A 19,782-nucleotide genomic window follows, 5' to 3' on the forward strand; every position below is an offset into this window, starting at 1 on the left:
GGCTATGGTCACGATGCACACCACTTTTTCCGTCGGAGTCGTCTGCATTCAGGCCGCTGCTTCTAGTGCAGACGAAGAGTCATACGCGTTCACGGCTCTCGCTTTAGCGGTGTCGCCGAGCTGTGGCGAAGCTGACGCTGATGCAGGTGCAGGTGCAGGTGCTGGTGCTGATGCAGGTGCTGGTGTTGATGTTGATGCAGGTGTTGATGCTGATGCAGGTGTTGATGCTGATGCAGGTGCTGGTGCTGATGCAGGTGCTGGTGCTGGTGCTGATGCAGGTGCTGGTGCTGATGCAGGTGTTGATGCTGATGCAGGTGTTGATGTTGATTGGTAAGACGTACTCATGTGACAGCGCGTTAGCGTGACGGGACGTGGTACGGTGCAGGCGCGTTGCAGCCTTGTGTGCCGTGTTGAGGGCGCGTTGGGCAATGTCAACAAGGAAGCCTGGTTTGCCAGACGGGGGTTGGTTTCGTTGCGCAACGACTGCCAAGGCGTGGGTGCGTGTGTCGTCGCCCCACGGTACGGCAAGACAACTAGGTATCGTGCTTGGTGTGTGTGGTGCGAGGACCGCGACGTGTGCAGTGCAAGTCGGAGAAGGGTCGAGGCTGCAGGTTGTTGTTGGCGTGTTCCGCAGGAAGAGGACGGGGTCCTTCCTTTTACGGAGACGTGGCTGATTGAGACGTGAAGATGGGAGTCAAGGGAAGAGATGGACATTGCATGAATTCGGCTCTTAAATGGGGTTATGAATTCGGCTCTTAGATGGGGGTATGAATTCGGCTCTTAAATGGGGTTATGAATTGGGTATATAGCGGCCTTTGTACAAGTATGATGCAGGGTGCAGAAAGAAGTGATGGTTTGACAGAGTCGACGAGGAAGTAGCTTACGCTGCTCAAGGCTTTGGTGGCTGCTGTGGCTAGACCTGCAGCTGTGCCTCGTGTGTTTTCTTCGCTGCTTCGTGTGTTTTCTTCGCTGCTTTGTGTGTTTTCTTCGCTGCCTCGTGTGTTTTCTTCGCTGCCTCGTATGCCTTCTTCGCTGCCTACTGTGCCTTCTTCGCTGCCTCCTGTGTTTTCTTCGCTGCCTCGTGTGCTTTCAGCGCCTCCTCCTTTGCCTGGCGCCGGAACCCCTCGATCCGGTCGTCAATGAGGGCAATCTCGACCTCAATCTTCAGCAGCTGCTCCTGCAGGATGGCGTCGTAGCGCTCGTCGGTCAGGGCTTCCATGGGACTCCACTTCATCTCGGCGATGCGCTCCATGAAGTTCTTCTTCTTCTCTCCGCGGGCCGCGAGCCGGGCTTCCTCCTGGAGCTCCTCGGTGTTCTTCTCGTCGAGGAAGTTGTAGCCCTTCTGGCCAGCATAGCCGAAGAGGCCGAACATGAAGGTCCCCGGGACGGCATTGCGCGGCCCTCGAAAGAGCAGGCCAAGGCTGAGACCCGTGAAGGCGCCGGCCATGGTCGATGCGCGCACCCGCTGCGAGCGAGTTGGGTGCAGGTCCTGGCGAGCGTGCAGGGGCTGTCCGCGGGTCGACCTCCACCAGTTCAGGACGCCGTCGTGGCTGAGAATGGCGCTGCGCGCAGTCCAGAAAGTGCTGCCGAGCGCGAAGCACTGCATGCCCGAGGCGACTGCAAACAGGATGGGCGTCTGCGTGCGCAGGGTCCCGGACAAGGCGCCAATGGCCGTGCCGGGGACAGCGGCCAGGGCACCGACGCCCGCAGCCTGCCTGAGGACATGGAGCGGATGGGTGAGCTGGGCGGAAGCATGGGCGTCGCCGTCGCCGTGGCTGTCGCCGTGGCTATCGCCGTGGGCGTGGGCGTCCGGCTGCTCCATGGCGCGCGGGGCCGTGGGTGGTGTGCTTCGCGGCGCGGGCGAGGCGGTGATGTCAACAGTACGGTAGTCAAGCCAGCACAAGCACAGACGGCTAAAATTGCACGCCGCACTTGCGGGTGGATCGACCTCGACGGCCGCGCGCCCAACAACCGACCCTCGACCACACACGACGAACGAACGACCCCCGAGAGCCGCCCCCGCTCTCATACACACTCGCACAGCGCGCGGATACTCGCTGCGCGTCGACGGCACACGGCAATCATGGGTACGGCGCCCCCCGCGCCCACAGGCCGCGGGCGGTGCGGCGGCGGCGCTGCCCCGCGCCGGGCGGCTTCAAAATGCACGACTGCTGGCTGACACGATGCGCAGCGCCCAAGAATAAAAAGGCGGAGAAGATGTCGCTGAGCAACTTCCTCGGCGACCAGTGTAGGCGCTCCCCCGCAGGGCAACGCCGAGTGCGCAGACGGCTGACGGCAGTGTAGCGCTGGGCTCGTGGGCCGACGAGATGGAGGACGCGCCCATGCCCCGAGGCGGCGGCGGCTTTGGCGGCGCCAGCAGCTACGGCGGCGGCGGCGACAGGCCCTCGTACGGCGGCGGCAGCGGCTTTGGCGCCCGCACCGACAGCTTTGGTACGTCGCCCGGCACACGGTGACCGCTGAGAGTGCCCACGGTGACCGCTGAGAGTGCCTGCGGTGACCGCTGAGAGTGCCTGCGGTGACCGCTGAGAGTGCCTACGGTGACCGCTAAGAGTGCACATGGTGACCGCTGAGAGTGCCCACGCTGACACGCCCCCCAGCCGAGCGCGGCTTTGCGACCCGCGAGGAGCTGCCCATGCCCTCCAAGCCCCCGTACACGGCCCATCTGGGCAACCTCTCGTTCGACGCCACCGAGGGCGACGTCTCGGACTTTTTCGCCGCCTGCGAAGTCACCAACGTGCGCATTGTCGAGGACAAGCTCGACCGCAAGCCCAAGGGCTTCGGCTACGTCGAGTTTGGCTCCGTCGACGGCCTGAAAAAGGCCCTCGACCTGTCCGGCACCCAGTTCCAGGGCCGCAACATACGCGTCAGCGTCGCCGAGCCCCGTGCGTATTCTGTTCCCGCGTGCTGACCAGACACCCGCTGACCGTCCGCAGCCAAGGACCGCCCCGAGGCCCGCGACATCTCCGACTGGTCCCGCAAGGGCCCGCTCCCTGACCTGCCCGGCGCCCGCTCTGGCTCTGGACGCGGGTACGGCAGCCGTGGCTTCGACGCCGGCGCCTCGGACGCCGGCAGCGACCGTGGCGGCGAGCGCAGACGGCCCGCCTTTGAGAGCGACGGCAAGCAGCGCGACTTTGGCAACTGGGAGCGCCGGGGCCCGCTCTCGCCCGCGGCCGACGCGCCCAGGGAAGGCGCCAGGCGCTTCGACGGCCCCCGCGAGAGGCAGTCCCCGGCGTGGGGCGAGGGCCGCCCCGAGGGTGAGCGTGCGCCCCGCCGTGAGTTCCAGCCGGCCGAGGGCCGGCCGCAGTTTGAGAGGCAGCCCACTGCCGCAGACCAGGACAGCCAGTGGCGCTCCAAGATGCGCACCGATGTCGCCTCCCCCACCGGCACCCCGGACGCCAGCACCCCCTCTTCGCCGGCCCCGCTTGCCAGCCGTCCCAAGCTGAACCTCGCCAAGCGCACAGTCTCGGAGGCGCCGGCTGCCACGCCCTCCAACGCCTCGGACAAGCCGAACCCCTTTGGCGCCGCCCGCCCCATTGACACAGCCGCCCGCGAGAGGGAGGTCGAGGAGAAGCAGAAGCAGGCTGCGCAGACCAAAAAGGACGCCGACGACAAGGCCCGCGAGGAGAAGAAGGCCAAGGACGTTGCCGCCAAGGAGTCTGCCTCCAAGGCCGACGAGGCCAAGGGTGATGACGTCCCCCAGGCTGTCGAGAACCCCGAGGCCGAGGCCACAGACGAGGGCGCCAACGGCGACGTGGTCGACGACAAGGCCGTCAAGCCCGAGGAGCCCGTTGTAGCTCCCAAGGACGGAGGATCCTGGAGGCGCAAGTCCAGCACGTCCCCTGCCGCCGCTGCTGCCCCCGCCGCCGCGGCTGCCCCTGCTGCCGCGGCTGCCCCCGCTGACACAACCGAGACCATGGAAGACGACGGCTGGAGCACCGTCACCAAGGCCCCCAAGAGCACTCGCAACAACCGTCGCGGCGGTGCTCCTGCCCGTGCCATTGCCTCGTAAGCCGTCTTCGACGGTGGTGCATCGGCGATAGTCTCTTTTTGCGTTGCAGGAAAATAGCAATGTCGCGCACATGACCGGCGTGGCCGAGTCACTCTCACGGTTTTGACATCTGTCCCTTCTGAGCAGCTGTGTCTTGTTGGCTGTCTCTCGAGCGTACGACTGCGTGCACGGCGTTGGTCCTCCTGCTTCAACCCATGGCTTTCCAGCTGCACCTTCGCCGGTCCATGTCGCTCACGATACCCGAGCATGCCCGTCACCCTGTCTCCTTTTCGTTATCCAAAAGTTACCGTTCCCATCGCAGCATCTTGTTCGCCCATCTAGGCTCGAAATCTTGGACCTGCCATCTTTTCGAATGCCTTTTCCAAACACCCCAAACGGGATGCGTCCCAATCCGCCTACGACGTCCATGTCGTGATGATAATGTACCTTTCCATAGACGACACGAGTGCTTGGGCATGTATTTATTGCAGGGTAGATTGATGATTGAGTTCTCCACTTCAAACTGCGTCTTGGCTTGTCTGACAGCGTGTGCTAACCGCCTGATTTCAGGTGCTCTCCCAACGTTGATCATCGCCGTTGACGTTGATCATCGCCGTTGACGTTGATCCACTCCCGCTCGGTGGCTGACAGGGCCCCCCTGTTCAGCCGCCCCTCATACGTCAGTCTGTCCAACCTCGAGACCTTGCTTTGGCATCCAGCACACGCTTTCGCAGTCCTAACGTGTCTCAGTGGCCTGCGCGTCTTCACATTGCACCACTCCTCGTTTTGTTCATCAGAGGCCCCATTCACGATTCTGCACCTTAGCAATCAATCCGCGAGATTGTTCAGAGCATTCCTGACAATCAGAGGCAAGATTGACAATGTCGACAAGGCCTCAAGCCCCCGGGCCAAACTCCACCACAGCAGCACAATCAAAGCAACCTCGCTCCCGCAAAGCAGCAAACCCAGAGCCATCCACCGCTGGCCGGGCAGGCTCAGCGGGCGGTGTCATGCTTCCGAAAGAGGCAGTCAAGAAATCATCGGCCTCTAAAGCCGTCCCGACTCCAGCCAAAGACACAACCACGCAAGACGCGCCCAAGAAGAAGCCCAGGAAACTCAACAAAGACCCTACGTCCGCATCTTCAATCACACCCGCCACGAAACGCGGCGTCTCGACTGGAGCAGCCGAGCTCGAAGCACTGAAAGCGCGCGTCCGCGGCCTGGAAGCCAAAGTCGAGGAACTCTACAAGACCGCGCCTCCAACAGCGACACCGCGCTCGCCACGGCGCCGAGGCAAAGGACGGAAGAACTCGAGTGCAACCACGACGGCGACGCTCGGTACCTTGTCGCAGAAGAAGGAACAGCAGGAACACGTCCAGGAGGAGGACGAGGAAGCAGACGAAGAGCTCGGCAGGCTCGAAGACGAACTCGAGACCGCACGCCAAGACCTCGCCCTATACAACCCCACATCACGGCCGCGAGCAAGGCCAACCGCATCCGACGACACGGACCATGTGGAGGAGATACCCAGAGAAAAACCGGGAGTCGGTGCCGGCAGCGACAGGCAGGTGACCCTCAGCGGCTCCTACCGCATCCCGCTCCCCGCAACCCTCAACCCAGAAGACGTCAAGACGATCCAGTCCGGCGTGTCGGCGGCCCAGAACGTCGCGCGCTCCTTCCTCGACCAGCGTCGCGCAAACCAAGCACTCCGCACCGCCCAGGCGGACGCCGGCCCCCCGCCACCGCCCACGCCCTCGGCTCCCAAAGCACGAAAAAACAAGGACAACGTCGAGCCAGAGCTGCACCTCAGCACCGATGCGGCGGGGAAGCAGAGCTGGGGCGAGTGGATCGGCGGGTACAGTGTAGCGATCAGCCGGGCGGTGAAGAGCATCGAGCACGAAGCGGCGATGGAGGCGCAGAGTCAGGACGCGCGGCCGGCGTCGGCTCGCGCGGGGAGCGGGACGGCGAGGAAGAAGAGACCGGGTGCCAAGACGGCATTGAGTGGTGAGCAGGTGGAGGGGTTGATGAGCTGACTGGTGGTCATGCATACCAGATGGCGTTTGGAATACATATTCGAATGCGGACTAGGAATCACGTGGTGTTGAATATTGCGTCTCGCGTTGTACATGCTGAAAACTGTCCGTTCCAGTGTCACTTGAAGAGGTCCCGTTTTGCAAGTCAGAAGTTACTGCCTGTACTCTGCTTATACAGGCGCTGCCGTAGGCAAACCCGGCACACTCCAGTCTCACTCAACTTCTTCGGAGACTTATATTTGAGACACTGCGCACTTCTTTCGGTATGCGAGGCAAAAGCCGGACAGTCGTCTCTTCTCCACCGACGACCATGCGTTTCTTCAGTCGATTCGTGCATGTGTACGCTACAGACATCATGGAGGCCAGGAAGGGTCACCATACGCGCGGAACGGGTGGAGTTGTCACATTCTACACGCTGACTCCAGCGACGCTCGTGTTTCTTTGTGCAGTAACCACTATCGCCATATCGTCCCCCAAGTTCTTGAGCGGCGCAGTCCTCCTTCTCCTTCGTCACAGCCAGCGTAAACAATATCCAAACTCTGCAGTCCAGGAGCGCGCAACATCTCCATCGACATTTTCAACGACCACCGCCTCTGCTCATACCCTAGATAGTGCACCTTGATCTGGTCTCAACCCATCTCCGAAACACCACACCGACCCCACCGCCTCTGAAGCAGCACAGCATCTTCAGCTGAAGGCTGTTCGCCACAGTGCGCATGCCTCCCACACCTCCCGCCTTCGTGGGCGACGGTCTGTATCGACTCCAGGTGTCCATTGCACATATCCCGCTGGCGGCTGTGGAAGTACTTGCAGCGCACGATGCTTTTGGGGACGAAGGTCTTGACACAGCCGCAGTTGGTGTAGCGCTTTGCGCTGATGCCGCACATGGTGGCTGCGTCTAGTGCTCTGGCTCGGGTCACTGTGTATCTCCGGACTAAAAGGGCTCGCTAATGGGACTAGACTGGTAGTGTGAAGACGTGCGATGATGGAGTTTGAGAATCCGAGATAGACGGGGTTGAAATATTGCAGCCCTCAGACAGTTCCCTGCTGCGAGCAGAATGAGATGGGACAGCGGTGGAAAGGAGGCTTGAAGGTAGCGTTCCTACGCCTGTGAGGCAGGCGTTATATGAACACATACTGTGGCTGGAGCATTGAGTGTGGTGTCAAACAAACGACAACCACTGTGTGTGGCAGAGCTGGGAACCATGCTGCGATGACGACGTGCATGCAAAGACAGACAACGGCGGAACGACAAGCCCATTGATGTTTGATGTGATGATAAAGACTCGGACATTTCCTGTTCTTTGTGAAGCCTGATGGCCGAGATGGACAAGCCGGGAGAGACAAAGGGCGGAAATATCTCATGCGTGCCAACAATCGACGGCACTTGAGGCATTGTTTGTGCCAGCAGGCCTTGTGTGCGCCGCCTGAGGCCATGCGGTAGACTGCATACGGTAACATTGTTCCGAATTTGCAGAGGAAAGCAGTCTTGAGATGCATAAGAGAATGCATCGTGTGTATTTGGTGCTTTGGTTTAGAGGTTCAGGCGTGACGTTTGACGAGGTCAGCATTTCCATCGCGCAACCTCGTCATTCTCCAACCTCATCGCCGCAGATTGTCTCTACACGAGCCCTGCCCAGAAGGTACACGAAGACACCTATACATGCACACCATGTACAGATCTCAGGAACTGTCCCAACCGATCGACAATTCATCTTCGCGATGCAGCGGTAGAGAAAATGTGATCCGCCTTCAACAACAGCCGAAAGCTGGCTCGCCACGAGAGAGAAGGCCAGGATCCATCTTTCAAGTAGAGCCTCTTTGTTCGCGGTTGAAGGGACCATCTCGTCGTTCTCTGACGGTAGCATAAGGGTCGGCCTGTTCACTACGTGAAACTTGCGATCCATTGTCTCGTAGCCAAGGTCAGGATGGAATTAGTTCTCACTACTACTGCTACTGGTCGCTATCAGTACGAACAGTGCTCACGTCAATGCCAGACATACCCTCTAGGAGTGCCAGCGATGTATTGCTACCGGTGGTTTGAGGATTACCGGTAAGAACTCTTCCGGCACCGCGTTGGTCATGTTCCCACGAGTGGTCTGGTCCTTCGTGTAGTTGAGCGAGTGTTTGTAATCCTCAGGTGTCATCACCATAGTCGCTGTTAGCCGGTCGGAAGTACCATAGTGCCTTGCAATATGCACGCATCGATTGCGGGATCATCTTCTACGTATCGCATGTATTTTTGTTAGCCTGGTTCTCCAAGTTAGCAATGAATAGGCGCTTTGTGGCTCGAGTTGATCCTACCAGTTGAGGTTCCCATCATGACCATGTGCGTTTTGCCCAGCTTTCTCAAACACGTGACAAATGAACCAACATTCATTGCATCATTGTCGAGAGTCGAGTAACCCTGCTCAGCCTCATCCAGGGCTGTCAAGGCACTGCTGACCAGCCCATAGAAAAACGCACTGAGAGACTCCGGGTTGCCGCTTTCGTAGGCGCACGAGTCCGGTGTCTACGACAGAAACAGATGTAACTACGCCATACTAGTCGCAATATCAGACCAGCCTTGGCTGAGTGATCACTGAGCACTTAGTCTTCTCCAGGTCTTGAAGCGCACTCTTTTAAGCTAGTGATCTACAGCAGGTTAGGCGACAAATATTGAGCAGAAATCTTAGGTGGAAGGTTGCTGTTGCGGTGAGCACATGGGGGAGGACCCACACGAGCGTCCAGGGAAGCTACCCAATTACACGCGTCCCTATCTCTTTCACTACTGTACTCACTCATATCATCCGCGAACTCATAAGTGATTCAGTACCCAAGCTAACTCTGACCGGAAAATGCTTGCTGACGAATTGCCGCTGCAGCTCAACCGATCGATGTTCAAGGACCCACAAGATGTCCATGTGAGAAGCGTCCACCTCAGTGCAGATGGAGCAACCTGTACAACTGCTGTACAGTGATTCGTAAACTTCCACGCGTCTGCTTCGAGAAATGACGGTTTCAAGTGCGTTGATAGCGCAAACCGAAACGCGCAATGCTTCCATCAACAATTCTTACCTTGGCACACAGCTTGGAAGATCATGCCATATGGAACAAGCTTCTATCACACGCTGTCAAACGTGCTGTTCCCAGGCAGAAGGTAGACCTGTTAGACGTTGAGTGGGTTGTGTCTGGGATGATCCATGCACGTTCACAGATGCCGCTTCATCTGGGGTTTCGGCAGGACCACCCCACTCAGCGACTCCGTGCAACAACACATGCCTTAAGGCCGTACAAAGATCCTTGCGCTACTTCCATTCTGGCCTTAATAGAACTGACTTCATCGTATTTCTTCGCTTCATACCTCAACAGTCATTTACGTATAGTTTGAACTTTGTAATTCGGATCTGCTGGCAGACTTCCTCCTTCCTCCTACTAACAGGTTATTTCTATATTTTTCCTTACTCCAGGAACATGGGTCTAGGAGTGCTAGAAGATCGACAGATGGCGGCTCCTCCTGGAACTTCTACGCTTGGTGCATCAGCAGCAGAGGGTATGTCAGCTCAAAGCAAGCTTTTGAAGCCATCGCAGCTAACGGCGACTCTCTTAAAAGGAGACCCAGTAATCGACACTTCAGAACTCAAGCGAGATGGTGACATTGTCCTGCAGCCACAGCCCTCTGACAGCCCCAACGACCCTTTAAACTGGACTGCAGTGCGGAAAGAAGTCATCATGATCATCTTAGCTTTCAGCTCTGGTGTGACGACGTCTCTGGGGCCAATGGTGACTCCAGGTCTGCCTTTGGTAGCGCAGAAGTACAACGTCAGCGTCGGCATGGTGACGAGTCTCATCATTGGCTTTCTGGCATTCTGGATCGGATTTACCACCTTCTTTACTGCGGCCGGTGCGAACATCTGGGGAAAGCGTCCGTTCTTCATCATCTCCGCCATCATCCTGCTGGCGACAAACGTATGGGGCTACTTCTCCACCTCTTTCGTCTCTTTGGCTGTCATGCGAGTCATCCAGGGTATCGCCTCTGCACCACTTGAGACGCTTGTCACCTCCACCGTCTCGGACATGTACTATGTTCATCAGCGAGGTGTTCGCATCAGTATCTGGGGGTGTATGTTGGCCAGTGGGGTACTGCTTGGCCAGACGATCGCTGGCGCCATTATTCAGAACATCTCGTTCGAGGCCACCTTCGGTATTTCCGCATTGATCTTCATCCCCATTGTCCTCGCCATGTATTTCTTCGTCGTCGAGACAACGTACTACGGCACCCGTCCAAATTTGCAGATAGAGTTCGAGCCGGAAGAGAAGAGCTCAACTTGGTCAGAGTATGGCGAAGAGAAGGAGACATACCGCCGGCAACTTGCACTCTTCCGCGGTCGCCTTTCGGACGAGTCTTTCTGGCGCAATGTGTGGAAGCCTGTTCCACTCATCGCATATCCTGCCGTTCTCTTCAGCACCGTGGTATATGGCACATACTTTACTTGGCTCCTCACTATCTCCGTTCTGTCGGTGTCGATCTTCTCAGCGCCGCCCTACTCGCTTGGACCCGCACAAGTCGGACTCACCAACCTTCCACTGCTCGCTGTCGGACTCGTTAGCTCGCCGCTGTCAGGCTGGGCCGCCGACTTCATAGCCAAATTTATGGCGCGTCGAAACAAGGGTATCTTTGAGCCCGAGTTCCGCCTTGCGCTCATGATACCTGCGGTCATCTTCGCAACGATTGGATTTCTGGGCTTTGGTATCAGTGCTCAGCGCGGCGACTCGATCTACCAGCTCGTTGCTTTCATGTCCATTCACGCCTTCAGCGTGCCGTTTGCGAGCACGGCGAGTCTGACGTATGTCATTGACTGCCACCCCAAGGACGCGAATCAAGCCTTCGTCACCATCAATTTCACAAAGGCGGTGTTCACGTTTGTTGCAACCTCGTATGCAAATAGTGTCTTGGCGAGCATTGGACCAAGCAAGTTGTTTGTGGCAATCACAATGATCAATCTGGGTGTCTGTGCCTTGACTATACCGGCATACATTTTCGGAAAGAAGTTCAGGGGCTTGGTAGCAAGGAGTTCCTTTGGTCAGAAGCTGTCTGCTTTATGATTAGTCCGTTGTAAGAGTATCTTTTTCGCAGCAAGTAGGTGGGGCAGCAGTTGCTTCGTGGCCATTGCATGCCCAAGATGGTTCGCTGCGAACTGGATCTCGTAGCCGTAAGGACTCAGGACAGGTAGGTTGGCGATAACGCCGGTATCAAGAAGCAGGATGTCAGGTCAACCGTGCTTGGAACTTTCTTGGCGGCAGTGGCGACCAATCAGTGAGTGCGACGGGTGGGATTCTTCGATCAAATATCGGTTATAAGAGTTGCTGCGGCGGAATAAATGCGCCCTATGAAGTATACGTCCTTAGGTGAGTGGGCTGCGAACGCCTTTAATGTTCCTTCGCCTAGACCTGCAGTGCCTGACGAAGTCAGATTGAAATCGGTTGGATGGATGGATGATTGATGCTCACCTCCAGTGACAAAGATGATTTTGCCCACCAGGGACTGCATTTTCATAGCCCGATGAAAAGAGGAACGTTGTTTTCCGTTCTGGGAAGCCACGTTGGACGTTATTGTCAGATTTGCCGTTCCCATCCACCGCGTAGACCTCATCGCACGGGAACGAACAAGTCGACCCTATGTGGTGAGAGGGCACTGATTCCTTTGCAGTGCTGCATCTGCTTAAAGATCCTTCCAATCAAAACAGCTTTTACTGGCAGATACCGTATCTCCGTTCGAAATGTCCATTCTGGCACTTGTGGGGGGATAATCGGCACAACTGACAGCCGACGTGCATAGCGTACAGGCTGTTGCGCAGAGTGCAAAACCAGATTTCGATCCATGTATGGAGATGGCATCGACATGTGTTTGCATGTCTGCTGATTAGTAATGATCGCCCATTCATCTTGGGAGGTCCTTGGGCCCGCTCTCGTCGAGGCCCAGCCGCTACCGGGCGATCTGAGGCAGAGATCGAGTGCAGCCATAGCAGATGTTCTTGCCAATTGCTGAATACGTCTCGAAGCCATCGTTCTGTTGGTAACCGCCCCAACCGTGTATGCCAAATCGGCCGCCGGGCACAGGCATGTTGCAAAGACCGCATCGTGGGTCTCGGTCTGCGCCAGCGGGGACTTCGAGCTTGCCTGAGGTCCGAACAACATTGGAAACGATGCTTGGAAAGTTCTCTTCAACAGACTCGAAGTACTGCTTCATGAGATCATCAATGGTGGTATTCTTCGAGCTTGTGGATGCCTGCGTCGCACCAGGCGAAGACTCATAGACCAGTGATGCCAGTCCAGAATCAGCAAGGCCGATGTAGGATACCAGCTCTTTCTTGAGAACGTCGCGTAGAGGGTAGTGGAAGTAGACACCGAAGGGTGCCCGTCCATCGCCGACCTGCCATGGCAACGAGAACCCTCGGCCTTTACAGGTTTCGGCAAGTGTCTTCTCAGCGAGTGCTGTGGTACTATCACCCCACAGTATACTCTGACAACATGCTGACTTTGCGTGTTCCACGATGAGTCTGGTCCTGAGCGTCGACAAAACGTCCGCCCGCGCTGTTGCGGAGGTAAGGGAGTTGATCAATACAGCCAGCTTCTCCTGATTGCTGGGATTCTCTCCGTCCACAGCTTCAGCAACCAAATCTTGTAGAGTAGCATCTTCCGATATCGTACGGAACACGTCATGCAGTGGCAATGCTGCATACTCGTGACCAGGGTATTGCTGACGAACTTTCTCTAGTAGATCTTCGACAGGTAATGTTCCTTCAGCATGACCGATCGCAACAACATTGAGTGCAAAGCCAGTGCGGCCGGTTTTGCTCATCTGAGTCTTCAGGTGCAGATCCAGAATGTGCAGCAGGGTGGTGGATGAGACTCCAAAAGTCAAAGGTAACAGTACTTTGCGCTCCTCATTAGTGTGGAAGTTGACACGGAAGGTCTCCAGTCGTTTGATAGCCTTTGTGTGGACGTAGCGGGCGAAACACTCTCTGTGGGTTTTTAGCACGAATCATTCTTGAAAGATTGCCAACTGACTGGCACAAAGGCTCTAGGCGCACGACAAGAACAGAATCGTTCTCTTTGCACCTCCTGCAGACCTCAGAGGCAGGGCATTCTGTGGTCTTACCCGGCATGGCGTGGTGTTGGTCGATGTGTGATTTGACTGGTGAATGTGGTGTTGGTGCAACTTGCCTCTTCGGTCCCGCTTTCCACAACGCAGCTCAGGGAAGGCGCGCTAGCAAGCTAGGTACCCGCCGAGCCGGGAACGAACGCGCAGCCCAGACATTGAACACTGTAGCCTTCTACTCCCACACCACTCCTCACGATACAGCCTGACTGAGGCACTTGAGACAATTTCTAGTTGACCGCAGACGCGAGCCGGCCGCATCGTATTTGAGGAAGCGTCAGCTCCGCCAGCTGGCCTCAAGCCACTATCATGAAGCAGCAATGGCTGCACAGCATAGGGCTGCTGTTGCTGTCTACGATAACAGCAGTGGCAGCGATCGATGTCACACTGACTCGTGACGATCCTCAGAAATGCTCGGGCATGTACAGCAAAAAGTCATGGGGCGGGAAGGTTGAGCCGTTCATCCTCGTCAAGTTCCTGAAGAAGGGAGACCAGAACAAGGAGATCGAGGACCCCACAGTCGGCGTAGTCATTTGGGAATGGAAAGATTCGCTGCTGTTGGGCAAGCCGACTGAAATGGCCGTCGACGATGTTGGTCTACTGCGTTGACCAAGTCTACTAAAGCTAATCAGCCACAGCGCTCCTACATCTGTAACGACGATGCAATCGATGCAAAGCTCTGCAACGGAACCCACAAGGGCGAATGGATTCTTGCCGACGACGCCGACACTGTCTCGAATATGCACATTCGCACTGAAGCCATCCACCTCAACGACCCCAAGCCTATCAACTACCCAGTTGCCAGTGGAGACCGAAAGCTGGGGATCAAGACAGGATACTACTGCGTTGCTACCGCTGCCTACACCAAAGACGTCGAGTACGAAGCCATCATCACGTTCCGCAATGCGTACGGCGAGCTCCCAGCAGCACAAATCGCGAAGCTCCCCTTCTACGGCGGCATCACCATCGTATACTTTGTAGTCCTGCTGTTCTGGGGTTTCTTGTACTACCAGAACAGGCACGATATTCTGGCGGTCCAGAACTACATCACAGCTATCCTGGTGTTTCTGGTGATCGAGATGCTCATGACCTGGGGCTTCTACGACTACCAGAACCGCCATGGCAACAACATCGGCACAAAGGTGCTCATGGTCGTTGTGGCCGTGCTGAACGCCTTCCGCAACTCATTCTCATTCTTTCTGCTGCTCATCGTGTGCATGGGCTACGGTGTTGTCAAGCCTTCTCTCGGCAAGACCATGACGATCGTTCGCTGGCTGGCAGTTGCACACTTTGTATTCGGCGTCATCTACGCTGTCGCATCGCTCACTGTTCGCCCAGACGATGCTGGCCCACTCGTTCTGCTTGTCATTCTGCCTCTATCGGCGACGCTGACTGCATTCTACATTTGGACCCTCAATTCTCTCAATCTCACAATGAAGGACCTGATGGAGCGCAAGCAACATGTCAAGGCTACCATGTACAAGAGGCTCTGGTGGTGCATTTTGACTAGCATCGTTGTCATCTTTGGCTTCTTTTTCATCAACAGCTTTACATTCGCCGGTGCTTCTACCCCCGACTTTGCTCCCACACATTGGCAGACTCGATGGTTCGTCTTGGACGGATGGTTGAACTTGGTCTACTTGGCAGATGTCTGCTTCGTGGCGTATATGTGGCGACCGACTGCGAACAACAGGCGATTCGCCATGAGCGACGAGGTGTGTAAGGCGCATTCAAGATCGTTACTATATGCTGACGTGATTGTAGATTGCGCAAGATGATGAGGGTTTCGAGATTGCATCCATTCGCGACTCTCTCGACGAGGAAGGTGGTCCTTCGGATCACCCTCCTTCTTACGATCCTGTGCGTCCGCAGCGCGATGCAGCTCGTGACGTCTCGCCACTACCCGCTCCTCAACCGCAGAAGCCCATTCACCCTCCTAGAGAGTCTCTTGACGGCGACACCATCTTCGCAGTTGGTGAGGATGACAAGTGGAGCGACGACGACGATGATGATCTGGAGCCAGCAAGCCCGAAAGGGGGCGATGATGAGCACGCGCGATTAACGAGTACCGCTGGTCAAAGTCGAAAGAACGATTAGGAGTTGATCCAACGAGGAGGGTTTTAAAGCGGCATTGAGTTTTGGTTCTGGCGTTTTGGAAACCGGCTGACTGCCCACTGTGAGGTTACGTATCATTCATGAAAGGCATATTTGGCGCATCATCTACTCAGCAGCTCTGGTGGTAATAGCAATCTACGTGTTGATTCCAATGTGTACAACGCAACTGTCATTCGCCGAGGCATCTTCCTTATCGATTGTAAACCTTTGACGCCAGAGCTTAGCTTTCTGTCAGAGCTCTACATTGTAGCTAACACACCTGTTGACCATCTATCATTATGGCAGTACCGTTGACTTCAGTGTTTGCATGGTCTTCTGCATACGTGTGCAAGTCATGTCAGAGCAGTTTCGCCGGCTCGCGCAATGCACGCTTTGCCTTGAGTCGTACCCTCAGCATTGCATCATTCCCAAGAACCCGCCTTGCGCGGCAGCGATCACAGCAGTCATTACAAACTGTGTCCCGGACGCCAAAAGCTGAGCGTACAGCACGCACAGTCTCTGTGGGAAGCGGACATGCTCGACCCTACTCGACCGTCAACGATGCGCCGCAACCGACACAATCCGGCATTGCGCCTCTTCCGCACCGCCGCCTCATCTCCCTCTCCGGCCCAGACACGATCAAGTTCCTGCAAGGCTTGATTACAAACAATGTACACGCCGACCGTGACCAGCCATTCTTCGCTGCTTTTCTTGACTCCAGAGGTCGAGTGTTATGGGATGTCTTCGTATGGGTATACCCAGCGCTGCTGGCAGAGAAGGGGACGTGGAGCTGCTACATCGAAGTCGACAGTTCAGAAGTTGAGGCCTTAAGGAAACACTTGAAGCGTCACAAGCTCAGGAGCAAGGTTGCGATCGAGCCTGTCCCTGAAGAAGCACTGGGCGTCTGGGCAGCATGGGGCGAGGCACACGAAAGCATCAACGCGCAGGCAGTCATTGCAGAGCTACCTGATCCGCGTGGTGATCTTTCGACGCTATGGAGGATACTTGCGAAGCCTGACAGCGACCTTCTTGGTGATAGAGTAGAGGCACAAGACACCCAACAGTACCACTTGCAGCGCTATCAGCAAGGCATTGCTGAAGGACCACAAGAGATTCCAAGAGAGAGTGCATTACCGATGGAAGTCAACATCGACCTAGCTCAAGGCATCGATTTCAGGAAAGGCTGTTATGTTGGCCAAGAGCTGACAATACGAACCAAACACACGGGCGTTGTTCGCAAGCGGATGCTACCTGTAGAGTTGGACTTCGGCAATGGGATCTTAGGGACCTCGCTCGAATCTGGTACAGATATAAAGCAGCTCGACGAGGCGGGCGCGATCAAGAAGGGCCGCGCAGCGGGCAAGTTTGTAGCTCACATCGGCAATGTTGGCCTCGCGCTGTGTCGGCTGGAAATGATGACACCGATGAAGATCAGCGTGGAGGGTGGAAGCTACAAAGAGAGCATGAAATTTGGCGTCTCTATGGGAGGAGGTGGGGAAGTAGTCCAGATCAAGCCCGTACTGCACAGGTGGTTCGAGGAAAGGGAGCGAATACTGTGGGCGAGGAGCAAGCCGAAGATTGTGACCAGTTCGGAAGTCGATTAGGTATATCAAATCAATCAGGCGGGTTGTGAAGCCTCCTGAGTCGCCTGTGGAGTTGCCTTATGCTAAATGCGCTCACCGGCACCGCGGCACTAATTGTGGCTTAGCTGGTCGATGTCATCAGCCTCATTCATGCCTACCTTCGGTCCAACTCTTGCCCTTTGACAAGACACATTGCTCTTGATTCTTTAAGCGTACATCTTCAGTACATTGGCATAGATTGTTGACAATCAAAATGGCACTCATGCGTCATACCAGGCCTTCTGAACGCTCCGGTTCCATCACAAGGTTCATTTCGCGACTACGAGGGCGGAACATCAAAGATGAACCCAACCCAACAGAAGAAGACCACCCCATCGACACAAGGCTACCACTGGCTCCATCTCCACTACCGCTTGTCCTTCCAGAACATCAACAGGCCCTGTCCAATCTTGGATGGACGACAATTACATTCCCACAAGCAGCACCATCAGATCCATCTCGAGACTCGTCAGTTCCGGGACTACACCCGCTGCAAGACGCTTATGAGGCCCTCTTCTTTGCGTCTCAAACTTTCTTCGCACAACCTGCAGAGGAGAAGACGAGGTGGAAGCACAAGCTCCGCTCCGAGGAAGGCTGGTCCTCTATTCCCGGCGAGAAGGAATTTATCACCCTGCGCACGTTGGAGTACTGTCCTGAGATTCTTCAAGGGCCGGCGAAGCGATTCTGGGACCTCATGGGTGCGCATTTGGAAACAACACTCGGGCGGATAGCGACGAGTCTGGACATTCCAGAGCCTGATTACATGACGAAAGGGCTAAAGAAGTTCGTTGGGCCGTGCGGAAGCATGCAAGCTAAAGATGAGGAGAAGACTGCCACGATGCTCAGGCTATTCAGATACGAAGGCTGGGAGGCGAAGGAGGTCGCAGAGCCACATGCCGATTTGGGTCTGCTGAGTGTGGTCATTGGAGACATTCCCGGTTTGGAAGTCTGGGATGGCGAGAAGTGGTTCGAAGTAGAAAAGGAGGTGGAGAGGACCGGGATGAAAGGCGCAAGTCTGCTCGCTGGCAAACAACTAGAACGATTCAGCAACAGTCGATACCCCGCGGGCGGGCACCGGGTCGTGTCGTATGGGGATCCCATGAACGGCAAAGATGGAGGAGCGAGATACAGATTCAGTATAGTTTTCGTGCTGCGCGCACATGAACCTGTGATTATCGACTCGGAAGAGTTGGAGACAGCTATCACAGGAAAATGGTCAGAGCCGGTGCAGGGACTGACGGCAGGAGAGCTATACACACAAATCCGAGGTGCTCACTTCAATATCAATATCAGCCAGGAAGAGAGGGAAAGGCAAAGAACGAATGTTCGGAAGACAATGGAGAAGGGCATTAGCCCCTAGTCTGTAAATTCACACAGGCACGCCCTGTAACGACGCAGGCAAGAAGAGAGATATCCGGAATAGGTGTGAATCCGCTACCAGGCATATAGGAGTGCTGGGATGATAAGAACACTAGGATATATTCTCTACACCTAACGTAGATTATCACCAAGCCAGCCATATCACCAAACTAGCCATTTTCTCTTAGCACAACTAACACAAGTTACTGCAACTACAACTACTTACTATTAAACAGTGACCTAGCATACTACGTGCTTGTATTAGATTTAGAAGATGTTTCTACACCCTCCTAGCACGTTCGTGCGTTGTGTCTAGTCTTGCTGCAGTTCCTATAGCGCTAAACAGTTAACTAAGCTCCTACATCGGGAAAAGTTTTTCCGTTGTCGAAATTGGGAAATCGTGGCATTGTACTGTGGGCAACAGTAGGACTTGTAGGCCTACAACAGCCATTCAATGTGCATTCAATGTCCAGCCAATTTTGAGCCAACGGCTCTAACAGTCCCAACAGCTGCAATGGCCACAACAACTCCTAATCCTGCTACAATAGTAGCTCTGCTTAATAAACTATACTTTTATTATATTAATATACTACTAAGTGTCCTCTTTAAAATAAGCTATTAAACAACATTATAGGCCTAGTAATAGAATAGTTATTAAGCGTAGAAGGTTTTAAGCTTGATGTTCCTTGCCAAGACACTAAGTTAAGATTCTTCGCTAGGGCTCTAGCAGCCTGAATGTTAGAAAATATAAGAATATTATTCAAGAATAGTAGGTAAACCAAGAATTTTACGCCCAGGCCTGCCTGCTCTGCAAGCTCCTGTTGCGCTGCTGCTGTGTGTGTGTATGTGTGTGTGTGTTGGTCAGCAGGTGCTATGCTGTATGCTGTTGCAGCTGCTATGTTATGTGCGGGCGCAGCTGCAGCTGCCATGGTGTGCTGTCGCAACTTCAAAACACAAACCTTTAACAAACAAACCTTTAACGCTCTATAACTCGCGTTGTAGTAGGCCTACAACAATAATTTTTCGCTCATTTTGAAGCTACAATTTCGCTCTATCTGTACGTGAAATTTCGCAATTTTTGAATATTTAATGCTAGTGCTAGCACTAAGGGTAGCCATGCAACGACGTTGCAACGTTGTTTTGAGTTTGTTGAATATAGGCACTCAGCGTTTTGGCTGTTGGCAACGTTGGCGCGAAATTAGGGCCGTTGGGCGCAAATTAGGGCCGTTGGGGCTAGACTGGCGGATGGGTAGGGTAGGGTAGGGTATAGGTATAGTCACGTGACTAATGGGTAGGAACTAGGTAGGGTACACGAGGTACCCTACCCAAACGGTTTGGGTAGGGTAGCACGTGACTGGGTATAGGTATAGGTAGGGTAGCACGTGACTAGGTATAGGTATAGGTAGGGTAGCTAGGTAGGGTCTAGGAATGGGTAGTCATCAGCTATTTTTAGAAAGTTCTGCCAATAACTTTTATCACAGTGATTCATCACAGTGTGCAAAATTCCAGGTTGGTAATACACTA

The 19,782-nt window shown here is 55.2% G+C and overlaps 8 protein-coding genes across 8 annotated transcripts; 6 read left to right on the forward strand and 2 right to left on the reverse strand.

Annotated features, from left to right (window-relative positions):
- Nucleotides 1–693: 693 nt before the first annotated feature.
- Nucleotides 694–1,918, reverse strand: M421DRAFT_425051 (uncharacterized protein). The gene has a single exon (XM_033593954.1). It carries the CDS (start codon nucleotides 1,820–1,822, stop codon nucleotides 1,037–1,039), a length of 786 nt encoding a protein of 261 aa, XP_033444466.1. The 5' UTR covers nucleotides 1,823–1,918; the 3' UTR covers nucleotides 694–1,036.
- A 299-nt stretch (nucleotides 1,919–2,217) lies between these two features.
- On the forward strand, nucleotides 2,218–4,030 carry M421DRAFT_73238 (uncharacterized protein; the record flags this gene model as incomplete). Its single annotated transcript, XM_033596948.1, has 4 exons — nucleotides 2,218–2,248; nucleotides 2,305–2,451; nucleotides 2,619–2,903; nucleotides 2,955–4,030. The coding sequence occupies 4 exons, from the start codon at nucleotides 2,218–2,220 to the stop codon at nucleotides 4,028–4,030; spliced, it is 1,539 nt and encodes a 512-aa protein (XP_033444467.1).
- A 563-nt stretch (nucleotides 4,031–4,593) lies between these two features.
- On the forward strand, nucleotides 4,594–6,150 carry M421DRAFT_425053 (uncharacterized protein). The gene has a single exon (XM_033593955.1). The coding sequence runs from the start codon at nucleotides 4,891–4,893 to the stop codon at nucleotides 6,040–6,042; it is 1,152 nt and encodes a 383-aa protein (XP_033444468.1). The 5' UTR covers nucleotides 4,594–4,890; the 3' UTR covers nucleotides 6,043–6,150.
- A 3,345-nt stretch (nucleotides 6,151–9,495) lies between these two features.
- Nucleotides 9,496–11,127, forward strand: M421DRAFT_9043 (MFS general substrate transporter; the record flags this gene model as incomplete). Its single annotated transcript, XM_033597858.1, has 2 exons — nucleotides 9,496–9,574; nucleotides 9,635–11,127. The coding sequence occupies 2 exons, from the start codon at nucleotides 9,496–9,498 to the stop codon at nucleotides 11,125–11,127; spliced, it is 1,572 nt and encodes a 523-aa protein (XP_033444469.1).
- An 880-nt stretch (nucleotides 11,128–12,007) lies between these two features.
- M421DRAFT_95623 (uncharacterized protein) lies at nucleotides 12,008–13,190 on the reverse strand (the record flags this gene model as incomplete). The annotated part of the gene is made up of 2 exons (XM_033598321.1): nucleotides 12,008–13,046; nucleotides 13,093–13,190. The coding sequence occupies 2 exons, from the start codon at nucleotides 13,188–13,190 to the stop codon at nucleotides 12,008–12,010; spliced, it is 1,137 nt and encodes a 378-aa protein (XP_033444470.1).
- Nucleotides 13,191–13,603: 413 nt separating this feature from the next.
- On the forward strand, nucleotides 13,604–15,280 carry M421DRAFT_73210 (uncharacterized protein; the record flags this gene model as incomplete). The annotated part of the gene is made up of 3 exons (XM_033596946.1): nucleotides 13,604–13,774; nucleotides 13,822–14,898; nucleotides 14,948–15,280. 3 exons carry the CDS (start codon nucleotides 13,604–13,606, stop codon nucleotides 15,278–15,280), a joined length of 1,581 nt encoding a protein of 526 aa, XP_033444471.1.
- A 506-nt stretch (nucleotides 15,281–15,786) lies between these two features.
- Nucleotides 15,787–16,857, forward strand: M421DRAFT_12069 (Aminomethyltransferase folate-binding domain-containing protein; the record flags this gene model as incomplete). The annotated part of the gene is made up of 1 exon (XM_033587292.1): nucleotides 15,787–16,857. A coding segment is annotated over one exon (1,071 nt), but the record flags the coding sequence as incomplete, so codon positions are not given.
- A 180-nt stretch (nucleotides 16,858–17,037) lies between these two features.
- M421DRAFT_425059 (uncharacterized protein) lies at nucleotides 17,038–18,443 on the forward strand. The gene has a single exon (XM_033593956.1). The coding sequence runs from the start codon at nucleotides 17,114–17,116 to the stop codon at nucleotides 18,257–18,259; it is 1,146 nt and encodes a 381-aa protein (XP_033444473.1). The 5' UTR covers nucleotides 17,038–17,113; the 3' UTR covers nucleotides 18,260–18,443.
- The last annotated feature ends 1,339 nt before the right edge of the window (nucleotides 18,444–19,782 follow it).

This window comes from Didymella exigua (assembly GCF_010094145.1).
Source record: "Didymella exigua CBS 183.55 unplaced genomic scaffold M421scaffold_41, whole genome shotgun sequence".
In the NCBI taxonomy this organism is placed as follows: Eukaryota; Fungi; Ascomycota; class Dothideomycetes; order Pleosporales; family Didymellaceae; genus Didymella; species Didymella exigua.